The sequence below is a fragment of the Amblyomma maculatum genome, chromosome 11 (genome assembly GCF_055883805.1).
Source record: "Amblyomma maculatum isolate TAMU_Amacu chromosome 11, ASM5588380v1, whole genome shotgun sequence".
Classification (NCBI taxonomy): Eukaryota; Metazoa; Arthropoda; class Arachnida; order Ixodida; family Ixodidae; genus Amblyomma; species Amblyomma maculatum.
The window spans coordinates 59,583,177-59,603,357 of record NC_139354.1 but is presented as its reverse complement, the minus strand read 5'-3'; the positions used below and the strand labels follow the sequence as shown (position 1 = coordinate 59,603,357).

Sequence of the window (20,181 nt, the reverse complement as noted above, 5' to 3'; positions counted from 1 at the left end):
ATGAAAGCGGAAAGAAAGATGAGGTTCCGTAGTGGAGGGCTACGGAGCAATTTTGACCACCTGGTGATTTTGCGACTGTACACTAACGAGCAGGAGTATCGATAACGCACTGATATTTAAACCGCACACTGCGCTCTGGTATCGCACAGCACATGGAGGCCTCCTCATTCGGCCTGCGTAGAAACGCTGCCACCGGCGGTCGATATTGAACACGCTTACTTCGGCACAGTACTCGGGCATCCAAAGCAGTGCACTACTGCTTTGGGGCTATGCTAGGTAAGTTATGGTGCGCCCATGCCGCGCAAGCACTTTGTTACGGCGTAGTTAAAACAAATTTATTAGGGTGAATAGACTGTGTTGGTGAGGACAAAATGAGGACGCAATAAAAAAAGTTGCAAATCGTGAGGCCAGGTGGCTTAGCGGGATGTAGCAGTAGGATATTACCTATAGGTGCGCAATTGGTGTTCAGAGAGAAAGTGTGACGGATGCAGCGGTTTCCTTTTTTGCAAACCAGTTACTAATGAGAAATCGTTAGCAGGCTTTGTAAAAAATCAACAATAATTGAGTGTAATAATAGCGATCACAATAATTATTAATAATTAAGATAATTGACATGAAGGAAGACAAAGGAAAATAAAAGAAAGATGACACTGAAAATTAATAAAATAATTAAAGATAGCAAGAAGAAATACAAAGCGAAATATCGTCACCGTCAAACAGCCAGAGCAGCCGAAGCAGGTTTTCTCATAAGGTTGTTTTAATAGCTTTCTGGGACGCGAGCAAGGAAGCACGAGAGAGATACAAAGAACCATCGGGGTCACAGTGGGGCTAAGGTTAGCTAAAAAAACCAGTAATGCAGTCCGGCCGTATTACGTCGCCACGAGATTGCATAAGAATGCGGCAACATTATCTAATATAGAGCTGTTATCGCATTCTTCCAATTCAGTTGCTGCACTGACCTCAAATGTTTGATACATCGGGTGGTGTTGTATATCCTAATACGACTGCATAAACCTGAATATTTCTGATGTATTAGCGACACAGGTAAGATTATTGGCCAGGCGAGTAGCAAATTACGCGTGAGAAAGTATGTCTGCGATTGCAGTCAGTAAACAGGAGTCATTAACGATGTCAAATTATACTCCTGAAAAAGGACGTTCGGTGTTTATTATCGTGCATTTGTATTCTTTCCTCAGATAACCTGCTGCAGACGCCACACGTTTGAAACCTGTTGCAATTGCGCTGCATAGGTCATCATTGAACGGGTCATCATCGGTGATTTATCGTGAAATCAATCAACCATGGTGCGCAACGTGGCTACGTTTCTTTGGAGGACACTGTTTCTGCAGCCCGTATGTAGGCACTACGTCTACACAGTCTTAGAGTTGGTATCCGTGCCGCTAATCACCTTTAACTTTCTTGCGAGTTCTGCTAACTCTGGGGAATTCTCTAAGGAGATGGAAGAGGTGAGACTACCGTCGCCCACATTACCAAGTCACGTTGTCTTCGGACCCGACAATCCCTACAACAGGATGCTCGTCGTCACACTGCACACCGTTTTGGAATTGCAGCATCGACGTAAAAATCAATCAGGTTAGTCGCCAAGCCCTGCCTAAGCTAGCTTAACCTAGTTTAGGTTAGGTTGTTTCGCTAATTGCATTGTTTCAGGTGTGCCCGTTAAACGTTTAGGCTACCGAGAACCGTTTAGTAGCCATTAGGTTGAATGCAATGACAACAGAATGATGAAGAGCATTAGACAAGCCTTTCTTTGCAAAATGAAAATTAATCGCACAAGTGGAATGGGCTAGCTTCTTAAACATTAGAAGGGTTCAACGCTGCTAAACCGAATATGGAGCGAAAGCATTACCTGCGTTTGACCGAGCATTCTTTTTCTTCTTAACCTTCTTCTTCCTCTTCTTCTTCCTCTTCATCTTCATCTTCTTCTTACTCTTCTTCTTGTTCCTCAGCCCACATATAAACGTCCCCTTTAACCACGCCGTATGAATGGGCCTTGGTGGCCTATAAGGGTAATGTGAATGCCAGGGTCCTAGCAGGCTGATTGTGACACAAACGTCCAATGTGAAACTAGAGAGCCAAGTTGGCAGCTCCTGACAGGGGACCACGGACACAAGCAGGGACTCGGAAATGGCACAGAGCGACAAGCGGTTCGATATGACGTAGTATTGCTTTCGCAATAAATAAATCTGCCAGGCTGTGGTAAGTTGTGCCAATGCTCGTTGTTCTCAGGTACTCTCAATCTAAAGGCATACGACCTGTCTAAGATGTTACTCCATGTTGTGTGAATATTTACGCGCGTTGCACTTGCCTCCAGAAATTCCACTTATAGCTTGCCAAAATTGTAAAGGTCATGGTAACAGGCTGTATCAAAAAGAAAAGCTTCAGGGCTATATTGTGTTGTAGACTACTAAATGCCGTACACTCCATATTATCTGCGTATTTTTCCTGTATCCATAGCTAATTTTGTGTGCCTTGTAGACACATAAAATCTATAAGTTGTGCTTGCAACTGGATTGCAATTTTATTACTATCTCTGTACTGGTGCTCGTAACGCTTTAAGCACCTCTTCACCTAGCTTGCCCGCCAGCAGTTATGCAAGGGTAAAAATGTTCGCAAGTGATCTTGTAAGAAAGCTCGTATATTTTTCTGAGGGGTGTTGGACATGGGCAGGTGTTAATACGTGCTCAGTGTTGAGCTCTAACGTTGTGCGCGGTAACATTGGCAATGGTTTAACAGCACACAATTTTTATTCGTGAACCATTATGTGACAAATATTGCTTTTAGCATCGCGTATAAATTACACACAAATTGAATTTACAATTAAAAATGAAAGTATAAGCTTTTTTGCAGTTGTGATAATGTGATGTATAGATTCAAATTACAGTTCCATGCATATATATATCATATGTCTGGCAAATGGGATCCCTTACTACAAACACGATTGCGGATTTAGCTGCTGGGTTGTTGTCTCGGTCCTCACTTGTGGCGAGCCGCACGTTTTGCACGTGGACAATTTAAGACTGCAAGCTCTTCGTTACTCTTCATTAGCAACAACTTTAAGGTACTTTGCGCAGTATTAGCTTCATTGCCAATTTCTCATACTTGGCAAGAAATTATGCCACTCGGTGCCTAATGGTAATTTCACTGGCATCAGCACTTTGTACGACGTCTAGATCACCGGAGTCATGTCAGTACGAGAAGGCAACTAAACACATTTGCAGTGTAAAAAATTCTTTTTGGCATCAAAGAAATACCGTTCGTCCTAGGACACATAAGGTAGGCATTTCGAATTAGGGCAGGTTTAGGGGATTTTCATAATCATATTGCTTCTTTCTCTCGCTCTCTTTCAACCGCATTGGACAAAAAACATAATCTTTGAATACGAAGCAGAAGGGCACTGAACACAAGACCATGTAAATCTAACTGATATTGGACTTTGTGCAGATGACCAACTAATCACCAAAGAGCCTTTAAAGTTACCAATGCCTCCGAAACTTATCAGATGCGATTCGGCCAGCTGAATTGTTTAACAGAGCCGCAGTGGGGTAATTATGTGTTTTAGAATGATGACAGAAAGGAAGACATTTTTTCATTATGATAAAAAAATAATAAATGCCATACTTGTAGTGACATTCAAGAAAGTTTCGTTTACCTACCTCCCAATTGCGGTCAAAAAAATTTTTTGCAGCAGGAGAAGAACAAGCCAGTTGCGAATTCCGCTTTGTACCACCATACTTCTACGCACAAAATAATGTAAAAACCCCGTTAAATACTACAAGGTAGAAAAAACAAGTTTTGCCTGCAACATGTGTCACCTAATAAACTTAAATTGTATCACTTTTGTCTTACATCTCCTTGGATGAACGTCGTTGATAGCTGTGTACTATCGATGGGGTCTACGTGGCATGCAAATGTTGCCTAGCAGATGTACCATTATAAGCATCGTCGTTACTCGTAATGAAATATGCGCTCTCTTCCTACCCCTAAAGCAGTATCTGTCATGATTAGCCTAGGAGACAGCCGTTACCAATTTTATTTGGTATAAAACAAAAAAGCGTTTATTTTTACACAGGAAATCCGAGTCTCGCATTCAGTTTAGATTCCCTCATCGCTGAGACGTGCGGTGATTCTAATCGAATGGGACAGAAAGCAATCAGGCTCGTACGCTTGAGGCCAATTTGTTGACAATCCGGAAAAAACTTCCAACTGCAATGAAAGAATTATAATCCCTAACACAATTTCTAGAATCATTAAAGGTCCCTGCTGCGGAAATACATTGAAGGAATGAATGAAGCACAAAGTAATTTCACAGTCCTATTGCAGTAAAAATATTTAGGGCGCAATTGAAGACACTGTAGCAAAAATCTTAGTGACGTAAGTGTTAGCTAGAGTAGGATTTGCTAAGAAATCGAAGTATCGAAGTGGCAAGTCACGCAGTCCTAATATCCACTTCAGGAATATTACACGCTGATAAATCGAAAATCGTTAGACATTTCGTAGTGTTGCGCGTTGCGAAACCCTTCAGTTTCATGCTAGCGCATATGGAACGCTATTTCTACTAACTAGACCTGATAACCACTGCTCTCTTGCCTTAGTTTACGTCACAAAGCGACAATCAGCAGGATTTCGTACCGAAGAGTAAAAGTCACCACTGGTTTCACAACATTACTTTCTCTTTCAAGTGGCCTTGCAACCAGGGATCGATCCTGGGTCTGACGTTATCCGCGCAAGCCTGGCGAAATTGCAGAGCGACGATTACGGCGGCGAAACTGATAACAAAAAGGAAAATACGACATTCTATGGTGAGACCGCTGCCGACACCGTGGCCGAGAAATGCAAGAAGGTTCTGGAGGAGACCATCGGAGAGGACCCATACAGTCAAGCCAACAATGGGATACTCTGTATCTCGCTACCGCCACCGCCCCAGACAGCTGGGGCCTCTAGCCTGATGTACACATTGTTCATGCCCGTGAACAACTTGAACGCGAAGAAAACTAGTTTTCCTTTGGGTGAATCCATTGACGTGGATGACGATATCGGTGAGTGAGCGATTCGGGCAGCAATATATCAAAAAGACATTCAAGAAGTTTCCGTGGGTTTGCTTGCTATGGGTAAATCTTAAATTAATTTTTGTTTTCGACGAAAAAAGAGTGTCTTTTGTTATCAATGTGTGCTTAGCAAGTGATTTATTAGGAGTCCATGCGACTCTATGCAAAGACAACAAGTCAGAACCAAACAAATAGTCAAAGGTAAGCATACTGACGCACGGCAGAGTCACCTTGTCTTAACGATAGTTGCATGCGAAAAAATAGTGCTTTCGTCGCTTCATGCTGCTTTAAAGAGAAAACAGCCAGTTTTGCCATAACCGTTTTTAAATATCTTGCACAATAAAAGCAGCTTTTTATCTCAGTATTAGTCATCAGTGAATGTTCGAGTTTTCTGTGTAACAGGGTTAGTAACCACAAGCGTCTCTCTTCGTCATTAAGAGAACAAACTTAATTCTTATGCCGAAAATGGATGACACCATTAAAGAATTGCCGGTAACTTCGCATCGGTAAACCATAAATACAAGGAGTAAAAAAAAATTTTGGGGCACATGAAACGCACGGGAATAAAGGACGAACCATGTTTGCAAATATTCATTTGGCCAGAAGTGTCCAAGTGAGTTGCGATGTGTAGGGAGAGCACGTCGCCATGATTCAGCTAGATTTAGAGAAAGCCTTTGATCGGGTGCTCACGAGATTATTTATCTTTTACTACAACATATTAACGTCGTATCACTACTGTTAAAAGGCGTCAAGATGGCTTACTTATTGTGATAGTAGAAGCTAGCTGTGAATAAGAGTGGCACATTGCCCTTTGAATATTGGCATCAGTGCGGAAAGCATGTCCGCTTTCTCCCTTGTGGTTAGCTCTGTACTTAGAGCTGTTCTGTTGAATGGTTAAGCGCAGTGAACGTGGGAGGAGTTTCAGCTAAATGGCGAGTCAGGTTAAAATCCTAGCTTCCGCTGACGATGTATATATTTTTTGTAGCGACAAAGATAGCATCATAGCGGTAGTAAATAGTATAAATGTTTATCCTGTGTTCACCAGCGCCGGTAATTCTACCAAACGCCTGGGATTTCGGCACGTGAACAGGGAGGCCAGCCCTTCTGTGTTTCAAAACGTCCAGTGGTCTGAGATACCAGTGAAAGTGTCTAAGGGTACCACTAGATCACTACAAGGATGTGACGCAATACTGGGATAGTGAAAGCGACAAGGCACATCAGAGAATTCTCATCTGGGTTGGATGTGTGCAACTTGTTTGTCAGGAAAATTTAGTACGTGCTTAAAGTGTTTTGCAAGAAGATGCACATTCTTCGCGGTCTTTGTATGGGGACCGACGTGGGAGCGAACTACCGGACCAATTTGTTCCGCTGTGTGAGAGAAGGGGGTCTTAGGCTGGTTCATTTGTTTTTATGGCGGGTGGGGTCTAGGTTTCTGTTTTTGTGGCATCAATGTGATCCATTTTTGCGGAGTAATCGACGTGACGCTGCGGGACGTTTTACTGCACTTTGTTGCATCGCCGTACAATGAAAGGGCTATACTGTTTCCAGGTTTCCTGCGCGAGGTTTTATGAACTTACCCGATTTTGAACGCTCAGTTTCCTCTCGAATGTCTGTCTAGTGTTCTAAGAACGCTGCAATATATATGCAATGCACTCTTACCTGTACTCCTATACCGTTCCATATATGAAGCAGTTCCAGGAGGTGACGTCTTATAAAGGCTTAAGAAAATGACAATTCTGTCTTCAGGACGCTTGCTTGTAGCAGGCTGCGCACCGGCTTGAAGAAAAGGAGATTTTTGTACCATGGACTGTAAACTGCTTGATTTGTCTTAAGCCTGAAACAATAGCCTAGACCTCTTTGTGATGTTGGGAAGCATCATATTTATAGTATATACTGCGGGAAACTATAAAAAAAGACCTCCCTTTAATGCCTTTAGGTATCCGTTTTTACCAGTACATGAACCAGGTGCTGTGCCGTACGTCTTGGTGATGCTTGTCTGAATGCAGGGTGTATGGATGACATAAAGGCAGATCGTAACGAAGATGTGAATATCAGGCCTGCTAGGCATATTTCATTGAGCATATAGTGTACATTCCTGCTGCTTTGTAATCACTCTGTTCCCATACTCGTTACCAACTCGACTAGCTGACTACACTCAAAACATTTTAATCATGATGCATGAGTTTTCGTGTAGCATTGCTTTTATCTCTCATTATTAGTGCGTCTGTTAAGGTATACAATGGATATGCCATTTTATGTTTTCTTTGTCTCTACTGATGTAACGAGTAATACAGAGAAAAAAAAAATGTGGCGTGGCGAAGTTGGCTAAGGCGCTCCTCTGGTAAATATTATTTTCTTTCTTAAAGGTTTAACAGAACACCGCCGATATTCGGCGTATTCCCGCGGAATCTCGCAGACATATCTCGCAAACGCATAGACTCTGCTAATACTGATGAACTTTAAAACGTGCCTCATCTCAGAGCTCTGGCGAAAACTTTCGCGGCTGCGTAATTTGTAGTTGTTGTTGTGGCTGTAGGAAGAAGGAAAAGAAAATGAACGGACCTGCTACTGGCTCTGTAGCTGAGCCACCTTCACTGTCTCAGGCGGACAGAAGAGAAAATAGAGAAGAAAAGAAAAAGAAGAGGAAGAGAAAGACGAGCGCCGCAACAACAGCCGTCGTCCACCACCGAAGCAGTGACGGGTACAATGAGGGCTTACAACAGATAAAATTCGATGACTGGCTGGCCCCACCGCAAGCTGCGTTGGCCTACCATACTGTCCAAAGACGCCTAATCTAATCCCGCCTTCGGCGGCCGCTTTTCGGTGGAGGCGAAAAGCAAAGCGCCCGTACGCTGTGTGATGTCAGTGCACGTTAAAGAACCCCAGGTGGTCGAAATTTCCAGAGTCCTGCACTACGGCGTCTCTCATAGTCTGAGTTGCTTTGGGACGTTAAACTCCACAAACCAAACCAAATCTACAGTCCCAGTCCTGTAGGGCCAGGACCTGTCACTCTTCACCGCCTCGATGTCTCTCGGCCGGGTTCCCCCAGTTGCGGACGCCGCTGCCGCAACCGGCCAGTGTTATGGTATTCCGGAACGAGCAGTCGCGTGTCCCTCGAGCGCCTTGAACTACTTCCCCACCTTTTGCTGTAGGCTTCAAGTTCCCTGAGAGCCGGAAAAAGAGTGGCTTCTGCTACAGCTGTGCCACCGCTCCGCTTCCTCACTGCTATTCCACGTGGAGCGTAGTCGCGACCTTCTCTTTTTCTACTTCAAGTCCACGCAGAGAGGGACAGAGTGAGTGGCTTCGGTCCGACATTAGATTATGGCTAGCAGTGCTACGCACTAATACCTCTGTCACATGGTCACTTTCAATCCTCGTTGAACTCAATCTGCATTGAGGTTTTCAAGAAGGATTGAAGCATCCCATGCGACACGAGCGTTTTCAAAGAGCATTGAGAAATTTTCCTCATGTACGTGCGCTACGAAGGTGTAGACGACCGCTTTCGAGTGTGCATAAAATTTCAAGATTTATTGAGGAAGCAGCTTGAAGTCAACCAGACTCGAGTTCGACTGCACTTCAATGCTGTCGTGTGGAAACCTCGATCTGCATCGAGTTGAATGCAGATCGAGTACAATGAGGATCGAAGCTGTTCGAGTGACAGGGGTATTGAATTCCCAAGGGAATTGAAAAACCTTCTTCCTTCACAAAACAAGTGTTAAGGATACTGCGCCTTTAGTGTGAACCAATCAACAATTTTAACGTTATTGTTTTCTTGAAAATAAAATTGACTTACTTTATAGGAGGTAAAAGATCAGTATCTATCAGAATTCTTCATTGACACCTGAAACGAGCTTTAAGGGAAGGGAGGCAGGTGGCAGTAAAAGCTGACAGAAAAAGATCCCCTAGTGGAGGGCTGTGGGGTAATATGCACTACCTGAGCACCTGATGCACTGACATCGCACAGAGAGATGGACGGGTGTGGCGGCTCCTTGCCCTACGGGTATGGGACTGGTAGGTCACCGCCGCCTGCGGCGGGGGCTAGCCTGTCGCCTGATATGTATCTGTTGTAGGCTGTCATTGCAACCGCCACCGATTCGGTTATGAAAGACGGCTGTTGCGACTTGCGTCTTTCTCTCCCTCTTCTTTTGCTTTCTTCTCTATTTCTGTGCGCGCGAGGCAGCGGAGGTGGCTCAGCTACAGAGCCAGTAGCAGGCCGATGCATTTTCTTTCCCTCCTACCACAGTCGCAACAAACTGGCATCGCACAGGACATGGGCACATCTCCGTTGTTCCTCCATACAAACGCACCTGGAGTTGGCCGGCTTCGAGCCTGGGAACTGCGGTTCAATATCGGGGTGTTTTATACAGTGAGCCACCACTGCGGGGCTAAAGGCAGTTAGAACGGAATATTTTGAAAGAAAACTCTTTGGCAGATTGCATGCCCTTCGCATATCTCAGTGAGAGCTGGAATTACCCCTCAAACCAAAAATTCTTAATTAGTACCAGCATAATGAGTTGATTTCAGCGTTTCTTGGACTCGCGTATCACTATTTTTGCAGGAAAAGCTACGTACATCCAATACGCCCTTGAGACATGTCACAGTTTACTTAAAATCCATTATCGGGAAGATTCGGAGGATGCTAAAGGTATTCCTGCTGCTGGTCTTGGGGGCCAAAACGTAAGTGTGTATATTCTTTTCCCCGTGCTAAAGTGTTATGTCCCAAAAGTATAACGTCGCCCGCAACAGCGTCATAGCTAGAAAATTATGATTACGCCTCTGGCCGATGTACTTAGGAAGCACGGACGTGGCAGTGTAGCCGCTAAACAACCACCTGCCCTCTGTTTGGTCTTGAGGATGATTGAATCGAAAGACATGGAGAAGGACAACTGGTTTTATGCGGAGTGGATTGCAGGCACCAGCTAAAAGCAACTGATTTCCTAAATGAACGTTCATGCGCTCAAAGTCAATTGAATCGTAACTGGAAGCGCAATAACTTGGCAAACAGGGCACCAATCGGTGTGTTTTCAAAAAACCTACTGCCAACAATCACAAACCCAATAAACTGAATCAGCTACAGCGCAAGAATGAAGCCTTTATTTGAAGGAAGGGATGGCTCTCGGTTGCTGTTTAGGTAATTAGGGAGTTGGGAGGGATAGGAGTGTAGTTTCGCCTTCACGGGTCTTCAAGCTGTTGTTCCTTGCTTCCTATGCTGCCGTTTTTCGCGCTGGAAGTCGACCTCTATCACACTACTTGAAGCAGGACGCTCTCACTGCCGTATGTAGCAATGGAATTTTGTATTGCGGGGCTTGAGAGGATCTAATCTGATAGGGTGGGCATGTCGTCGTGTGGAATATGTGTAATGTTGTTTCTGAAACACCATATATCACAATGCCAATCATTTTCACGAGTTGCTGCGAAGCCAGGGGGAGATGCACGGGAGGGGAATCAGGTTGATCTAGAAAATTGCTAAAATATATTTTCAGAGCTCAGGCAGAGTCTGCGCCTGAATACTCGGGAAGTTTTGACGTTGCTGCTGCTGTTTCGACACTAGACGCGGTCTCAGCGTTACCTATGTTGTACTATCTTAATTTAGTATTACATTAGGTTTAATATTGATTTTGCATTTGTATTCGTATTATTTAATTATTCTTATTTTATTGCGAAGGGCTGGAACTAAAGCTGACGCTCGAGATCACAGCACAGGGACGGCATCACTTTCGCATCGATATGGGAAACCGAGGAACGCCTCAAGGAGCTGTTCTCTCTCCGCTGCTCTTTAACGTTGCCCTCATAGGCCTCCCAGAGAGGCTCAACGCCATCTATGCGGATGACATAACCATCTGGTCGTCCCGGGGCAACATAGGGCATAAGGAGGAGGCCCTCCAAGAGGCCGCCTCGGTAGTAAAAAGCTACGCTCGGGAATGTGGTCTAGAGTGCGCTCCGAATAAATCAAAACTTTTGCACATTGCAAAGCATAAAGACCCAGAACAATACATACACATTTACGTAAACGGCATTCTGATACCAAGGTGGACACACTTTGGCTGTTGGAATGAAATTGATAACCGGGGTAACAATGCCACAGCCCTAAAAAATAAAAGTCCACCTGCGAACAAATTAGTAGGATGATTAGCAAGGTATCCGGCAAGCACGGTGGGCTTCTTGAAAAGAAACCGTTCGCCTGGTTCAGGCGTTCGTCGTTAGTTGTGTGGTGTACGTGGCGCGCTACCTCAAGCTGAGGAAGAGCGACCGTGGCACACTCCACGCGATGACTCGGGCGGCGGTAAAAAGGGCCCTAGGACTCCCGGCTAGAGCGTCTACGGAGCGTCTGCTCCAACTTGGGATCCATAATACTATAGGGGAGCTGGTTGAGGCTCACAGAACAAGCCAAATTGCTTGGCTGTTGGTGACCAGAACCGGCAGGCAAGTCCTCCTAGACTTCTCCTAGGGCTTCTCCCCACCCCAGGTTATATGGGTACCCGGTCACCAGGGGGTGGAGGGGAAAGAGACCGCTCACGCAGCTGCCCAAGCGTTTCTCTCCCGCGGTTGAGCTCTATCCTCCGGTTCTACCGAGGAAACCATACCAATCCCGCTCATAACTAACGCGGACATTACAAATTATTTACGCCTCGGCAGGAGGGCACTCCCGGGACCCGCCAAAGGTCTCGACAGATCTGAGGAGTGCCACCTTTGACGGCTCCAAACCGGGTGTTTTCTAAGTACCGCCATACTAAAACACATGGACCCGCCATTGAGAGGTAGGTGCAAATCCTGCGGGCAGTATGCTGACTTATACCACATGGTGTGGTCCTGCTAGCAAAATACAAAACTAAAAGCAATAAAACAGCCAACTAGGGAGATCTGGGAGGCGGTCCTGTCCAGCTCGGACCTGGAGGCCCAGATTGCCCTGGTCCAGAAAGCTCGGGCAACGGCGGATAGCCAATGGCGTCCCGGAATAGGGTCTTCCACTCAGCTCCGCACCCAAACGCACCTCTCTTCCCAAACCAAATCATCGTAAAATAATGTTTTCTCCTCCTTCTCGCCACCAACAAACATGTCTTTTTGCTTGCGTTTGAAGCGGGTGTTGTCGATGCCAGGTTTTCTGCAATATTTGACCTTAAGCTGCTTTCCTGTAAAATACATTTCCGGTACCTCAAAAGCTCCCTTTGGAGCCTAAGGGTTAAGTGTTGGTGTAGCATCTGAGCTTCTTGAACTTCGTTAGCATAAACAAATGTATAATTCGCATTAGCGATCGTGTTGGAATCACTTTCATTTTCTGCATGGCTGCACTTTCACCATAAGAGCTTTGAGCTTATAAGTTTCATCTGGAGGTATTGAAGTGTGGAGTAATGACACTTTGTAAGAATCAGCATATATTGGTCGCAACTGAACGGCAGCGCTGGCGACGTCATATTTTCTGTGACACAAGGCGCTCACCACTGTCGCGATAAAAAAATTGTGGACGATGCTCCATGCGGACACATTGAAAATCTTGAGTTTCCCATACCCAAGCATAGATGTCGGAAACGCAGATAAGGTGCAGCAGCACTGACGTATACACAGGCTCGGGCCACAGGCGCGCAATAGAGCAATCCAGTTAGAACGCATACGCATGACATTCTGTAATTTTTTGATTTTTGATTGATGTTTTGATGTTTTGTCCATGCCCCGACTCTTCCACTACCACTTTTATCTATTCGATACTTCCGCAGAATATTTGAAATTAAGAGTAATACCAAATCTGTCGTCCTATTTCCTTGCATCTGTTTCGCTGATATCAGCTGTGTAGAACAGGCGAGCGTTCTAGGTAGGCGTCTCGTGTGCAGAGTAATATTGAACTAGCTTGTGATGTACTGAATTGTCGCAAAACGAAAAAAATGATAAGGTTTGTTCAGCAATAACCAACCTCGTGTGGTTCCGTGTATATAGAGGAGATTGAAAAATTGAAAATCGTTTATGTATTTCTGCAGCCGGATAATCTTGACGATAGAACGACTCGGACTTTAAGTGTGTTTTATCGCGATCATTTTTGTTGTTCTGATCTTCACTCCAGCGTTCCATGAATGGTCCGCTCGACTGTATTATAGTGTATCAGTAGCATTCTTGCGTTAGTCACAGACTTGAATATGATATCGCCCGTTTTCTCATCTATGTCGTTGCACACTCGAAATATTTAAAGTATACAAACTGTACACAAACAGACGGTGACAGAGATAGTTCGATAGGAAGGCACAGGCATAGATGACTGACCAGACGGAGGGTGGAAGAATGTTCGGCCTGACGGACAATAAAGCAGCGCGAAAAAAATGACGAAGGAGCACACCTCAGCACCTCAGCAGCGCTGCTTTTCCTTAAATTAGCAATCAACTAACCATTCCAGACAAACGTCCTGATTGAATGCAGTAACAAATTTACGACCAGATTATTGAACGTATACTCAAGAAAGGTCCAATTTTGTAGCTGATCGCCGCTTCTACAGGCATCTTGCATCTTGAGGCTTGTTCTAAAAATTGTTCTTTGGTATTTCATCATTAGGTTATGTAAAATTTTCATAGTTCGCTATTGACACATTTTATTTTTTCGTGTTACACTAAAATAAAGTTCAATGCAGGCCTAGAGGCTATATAGATGATTCAGCGCACAGAAGTTTTCATTTGCGGAGTCAAGCCTTTCAATTAGAGGTAAACGTGTTGTGTTCTGCTCGAGACTCCATTTGTTACTTCTGAATAGCTACTGAGGGCCAGGCGAGAAGTACAACTCTCGACAGTTCATTCTTCTCAACGTCCGACTATTCCTCCACATCAGTACCTGCTCAGTTCGTATCCCGTGTGGCCAGATGCCGTCGCCTTGCTCGCCTCAACACAGAGGCCTGCCAGGAAGATCGCAAGAATCGCTACGATTCAACTCATCGTGAGGTCTCCTTCCGTCCTGGTTACGAAGTACTACTTTACGCTCTGGCCTTAGTGATAAATTTCATCACCGCTACCTTGGTCCATGCACGGTCATCGCCCAAACTTCCACAGCGAACTACAAAGGGACATCTATTCACCCCCAAGCCGATCGACTTCACCGTGGCACTGAGATTGTTCATGTGTCTCGTTTAAAGCCATTTGTGCGCCGCAATACAGCAGTTGCGCCGCAATACAGCAGCGGTCAGCTTGGCCGCTTCCGACCCCCTGGGGAAATTGTGTGAGCCTTCCAAGAATCTTGTTCTTTCACGTGTACATATGTACCATCATCTTAATCCTCCCGCGGCACCACCGGTGGCGCGGCGCGCGCCTCGGTTGTCCATCGGAATAAACGTCAGAGACGGCAGCCCTTGCCTTGCAATCTCGACCTTGCCGGCTCGACCTGTCTTTCTTCCACAATATTGTTACTGTTACGAGGCACACTCCGTTGTAGTCGCAACAGTTCGCCATCAGGGACACACTCAGGGATACATTCGCAGGACAACCAGAGCATAGCTTCAGCGTCGTCGTTGTTCACAAGCCCAGCACTTCGTGATCGTCTCCGTGGCTGCGTACCGTAACAATATGGAGGACGTCTCTTAGTACTTAATGCTTGCTCTTCAGCTCTAGATGTAGATACAATATTTCTCAAATTGTGCAGCCGAATTATACGCTACGCTGCAGGCTTTAAGGCCAAGCTTGCATGTGTTTATTGTATGAGTGATCATAGAGTGAAGCTTCTTTCTGGTTTTGAATTTTTACATATGTTCCCCAGTCTCGGGTATTAAGCACACTTTCATGTTACATGAATACAGGATTTCACTAAAAGATTGTTGACACGACTAAGGGAACGGTAACAATTTGTTTTTTTGTATTTGATATGTATGCGCTGTCTGTATCACAAAAATATCCCCTTCTAAAGATCAACGATGACAAATTGTCTTTGGGGGGGACATTGCTTAGCGCTTCTGCTTCCTTCCGCTTCGTAGACATTCCAACGGTACTTTTCACATCTTTACTTCAGTTTGGCCTTGTAACAACAGAACGTTTGGCCTTGCAAAATTTCTGGAGTGAACATCCAGAAGGAGTATTTGTAATCACATTGTCAAAATAATTTTTATGCATTCTTAGAGAAATACTAGTCTTTTTTTGTTGTATCCACAAAACGTTTAATCTTCTAGATACTCAGGTAACCAGTTGTTAGATAAGCCTAATATCAGATGACCAGTTGTTAGATAAACCTAGAGAAAAGCTACCTCTGAGGACGAGCAGCACGGTCTTTGAAAGCAATGGAACCAGCTTGAATGATTGGTTCAGGGCTGGAGTGCTGAATGTGTTTTTATATGTTATACGTTTTGTAAAATTATCGTGGCTAGCGTATGTGTATTTTCTTTTTATATTTTTTATAAGTGTATTTTTATATACACTTGCCAGTTATGCATTTCTACACCGAAGAAATCATTAGTGATAAAAACCGGCATCACCACTCATTCTCCTGAATGTTTTACTGATTTGGCATAATAGTTAAAACATTCATTTTATCCTTTCAGATCTCCCTTCACAATCTGCCAGGCTGGGTCTTCGGGACGAGGGATGACATTTACAGGGAAGAAATTTTTTTGTTTGTCGAGTGGGCATTTTTGCTTCCCATGGTCAGGCGGATCAACGCAATTGAACGCGAGTTTTCATCCGGTCTCGCGGTAAGTAATAATGGCAGCTATCTTTCTTAATTTAGGATAGATAAGAATGCTTGTACATCGTAAATTGAAAAATTCCAAGATATTCAAAGCCTACCTCATAGCCTCGGATTAGGATTTCGTCCTGATATCCGTCTCTCCAAAGAGAGAGCTTTAGCTCTACTATTACAGATGCTAAATCTCGAACTCCTTCGGTTTCTCCTGCAACTGGAGGTAAGACTGAGTCTCAGCTTGCCTGAAGACAAGTTTTGCTTAGTATAGTGTGATATGCTGAAATAGCGCATGAACTGGTGACTTGCTGACATCTATTACCACCTGACTAGTTGGCCACTTATTTACCTGTCGTAGTAATTCATAGTTATTTAGTGCATCGTAAATATCATGTGGGCTTGAAGTATACGAAATTATATCACCCTAATGTAGAATGTATAGATTCGAAGAAGATATTGTAATGTGGAAATGTAAGCAGTAATACAGACGATGCCCAATCAGTTTTTTTAAAGAACACATATATGCACCGGGTGTCTCAAGATAGGCTAAGTAATTAAAATAGAGCTAACATTTGCAGGAACAAACTATGTGCCGCGCCGCACACAATACTCAGCGAAATTAATCAATCTAGCTTATTGACTAAAGCTTACCGATCAACTCATTTTTGTTCACTTTTGGATCTTAGTACCAAAGGGGACTTCGAAATTGTGGACAATTGAATGCTGTGTCAGATTTGGAGATCAAGAAAAACTTATTTTGTAACTTCCAGTAGTGCGACGGCATCCGATGCTTTTTGGGAAATCAAAGCTGAGTACAACCGTTGGGAGGTCTGCACTGAAGCGACGTCCGATGATAATGTGGAGTAGTGGCAATGGCGCGAAATCCTAACTGCCTGTTTTGCTGTGACAATTCGTGCACTTTATTTCACTCAGTAGGTTCTAAAATAAAAATCATGCTGCTGGCACTAGCTGACTTGCCATTCTCTTGCAGCTAAATGCCATGCGAAACAATGCATATGGAGTGATTAAATACAGCTTGTAGCTCGAAGCGAGAGTCGTTGCCACGGGTCACGTCATCACTGTACGTTGCTGATATACCAAGCTTCTTGCGAACTTCTTGCGGTTAGCTTCCGTTTCGTACAGGAAAAAAAATCGCCATATTTCTTTGCGCGGAAGGTTACAAGAAATGCTTATTCTTTTGCAAAAGTAATAAGGCATCGCCTTGTTCAAGGCATCAATTCACCATTCTAAGTGACCACCGGCCAAACTACGAAAATCAAACTGTTAAGTAAAATGCTTTTTGTTAATTTTGCGGGTAATCGGTGGAGTTTTGCAGCATATTGCGTACGCCGAGGAAGGTGGCCTGCTCTGGCTGGTTTGTGCGGTTTAACGCCCCGTGATATATAGCGGCTGCCGCGGATGGGATTCGATCCCGCATCTTTGGCCACAGTAGTCGAGCATCCTAACCCCTGCACTACTACGGCGGGGAAGTTTGCTCTTGCAAATATATTCCCAATTTGAAACGCAATAGCTTCAGTAATTATTGAGTTTTTGCTTAAGCATCCGGGTTGTATATTTACATATAGAGCCACAGACTGCAAAATATATAGGAATGTGGATAATATTAATATGTAGTCATCTGGTGCGCCTTGCTACGAAATACAGGATGCAAGTTATAAACCATGTTCACCACAACTGGCCAGCGTTACAGATAGAATGGTTACAAAGTTGATGAGAAATAAAATATTATTCCAATAAGTGTAACGGGCACAGCAGTTTGCGATAGACAGCGAAGTAGAGAATATAAATTCCCTTAGAAATTATGTCAAAAGAACCGCAATAACGATGTGAAATTTATCCTCTGTGTTGAGCCCGTGCTACAATTGTTTTGAAAGAAACATTTACCGGTTTTAGCAAGAGAAAATGCGCACAGTGGGTCTTACCTTGGTTCTCCAGTGTATCAGAAGAAGGTGAAAATTTGGCTGAACAAACATTGAGAACATCTCAACAGCTTGCGGAAAATATTGTTTCTTTCAAAAATATTACAGAAAAAAAAGATGTGAAAGAAGAAATGCATATTAATAATAATCTAGAGAGGCCCAAGTAAATTGGACCAATGATATAACGTCCAATGCGCAGAGCATGCGGCCAGTTATATTTTGGGTATCTGTGAGGGCATCTATGTAATATATAATGAACCTCTCAATATTATAGTTTTAAGTACAAAATAGGTTCATTTCCCTTTGCTCCTTCAAGTACTAATGCTTCAAACAGCTATGATAATTTCAATTTCGCATTCTACGTAGTAGTTGAATGTCTTTTCCGTCGTGACAAAATTTCTCAGCAGAGGAGTTTCAGAGCGATGACTTCAAAACAAAGTTATTCCTTCCCCTATCTAACAATGCAACTAATCTCTCCTTAATCGTCCCAATAAACAGGTTGCATCGAATTATCATTTCAAACAAGCAAAATAATAGTAAGCGTGACACATAGTTATCTCGCCTAAACGTTTACAGTTATGAGAAACGTGTGTGTAAATTATGCACTTGAACCTTTCGTTTTACAGACAGATACAAAGCCATTAACGTTGGCTTTCATAGAACTCCTTTGAACATCTATACATGACAACGTTTTGCCTTCTGTTGTTATTTCTTTACTGCAGGATCATCAGGGAGTTATGGGGCTAGCTGACGCCGAATTTTTCTTTGGTCACTTCTTGACAATCTTGATCATATGTCTCATCGAGTGCGGTGGTATGATGGCTCCCATGTACTACAGCAAGGGCGACTCTTTATCTTGGGCCCATAATATGGATCCTAGCCTGGTGGCCTTCTCCTTTTTCATGTTTGCAGTCGGCTTCTCGCTGCAAATCATCATGCTTACGTGGATCTTTCCCAAAGGTGAGCACTTCTAGAACTAAGGGGCAATATAATTAAAAGCCACTTGCGGATGCATTTTATGATGTTCTAAACAATGATAATACCCGCTTCGTATTAATTGGATATCCATTTCGAGCAAACTTCAGTTTCCGCGTCAATATTTATGTATATTGGAAAATAAAGCTCCACGTTCTTAAACTGTTTAAACGCGCTGAAAAAAATTCGTAGCTACAGCGATGCACTTCATCCAACTACAAGCATAGCTTTTAAATCAGTCAACCCAGAACGTGGAAGGACGTGCAAAAGCACAGGATGCACACTGCAATTTTCTATTTGCCTTCTCCAGGGCAAACTCGCCAACTGAGTTTTTTCTATAGACAAATATAAGCAAGTTCAGTTCAGTTCAGGCGTTCAGTCGTGTCCGACTCTTCGTGACCCTATGGACCATGTCACGCCACGCTTTCCGGTCTCTCACTATCTAAATATAAGCAAAGGGGGATATTTTTCCTCTTTGGTTGGGATCCTATACTACCTAGCATTTAAGCGACAGAAATATTCTCCAATGGAAGCAGAAACCCTGCAAATGTGTGGTAGATGCTGCTCCTGGTGCAACTATTGTTTGTATAGGCCAAGTATTAAACTGCGATATGGTATCAAATTCGTAAATTTGCAGGTTTCACTGCTAGACTTCGATGTAGAGTCGAATACGACTTTAACGAACGTCATTTAAGCTAGGTAATCAGCTGGAGAATCGTATTGAATCCCCCGTCAATGTTTATTGTGCAGTACACTAACGCCTTTCATTTGAACGAACTTCCATTATTGCTGATTTCAGTTAAGCGACCATTTCCTGCGGGGTAGGCTATGCTTCTCACGTCGCACGGAGGTCATCAATAAGCACATCCCGCACTTTTTGAATAACGCTATATTGAACTATGTTTATTTACAGAGTGCCGAAACTGGGCCGTCGTTTAGCTATAAACTGAATTGGCTATGTGAGCAAGCTTGTAGCTAGTTGAACCCGTAGCTCGCTTTTCACGCTTAATGGGCTCTACAGCCATAGCCAGAGCTTCAGTTTTACTAGACATCTTAGGCTCAAGAAGTGCGTACGTATGCGTGCTGGGTAATCATGATCTGTTAAATCAATGAAGTGTTTGGAGAAAGCGAAGGCCTTTCCTGCCCAGCAGACTGTTGTGCCGGACAGGGTTCGCGATATCTGGACACGGTGGTTGATTTCAAGGTAACTGGCAGATATAACTGCAAACGTGCTCCAAAATCCTCACGTAACATGTTGTAGGTTGTTTATTATTTTACAAAATGCACATTACTAAGTACTCGTTGTGGACGAGGTCCTGTGATGTGTGCTTTGGGCATAAGGGTAGTTTTGGATGTTGCGTAGTGTGACTGTTTCTTCACTGTATGGATTCGAGTGGAGCGAAAAATATATCGTTTGTAATGCAGGATGATGTCTATACATTTATTGGTTGCATCCTTTTCCCCGGAGTACTTACGCAGGGATGCGTAGTTGGCGTATGCTAGACTGAGGCATCGGTGACCACGTTTTCATCTAGGTGGGCGTGTCCTGGAGTCTATATGAAGTA

General features: G+C 43.8%; 1 protein-coding gene across 1 annotated transcript in view; it reads left to right on the top strand.

Moving 5' to 3' along the window:
- Nucleotides 1-1,301: 1,301 nt before the first annotated feature.
- Nucleotides 1,302-20,181, top strand: part of LOC146173910 (phospholipid-transporting ATPase ABCA3-like) — a 127,574-nt gene continuing 108,694 nt past the window's right edge. The window contains exons 1-5 of the mRNA XM_084585298.1: nt 1,302-1,593; nt 4,701-5,057; nt 9,625-9,743; nt 15,565-15,714; nt 18,364-18,601. Of these exons, the coding sequence (XP_084441424.1) occupies nt 1,302-1,593; nt 4,701-5,057; nt 9,625-9,743; nt 15,565-15,714; nt 18,364-18,601 (1,156 nt within the window). The remainder of the gene's footprint in view (nt 1,594-4,700; nt 5,058-9,624; nt 9,744-15,564; nt 15,715-18,363; nt 18,602-20,181) is intronic.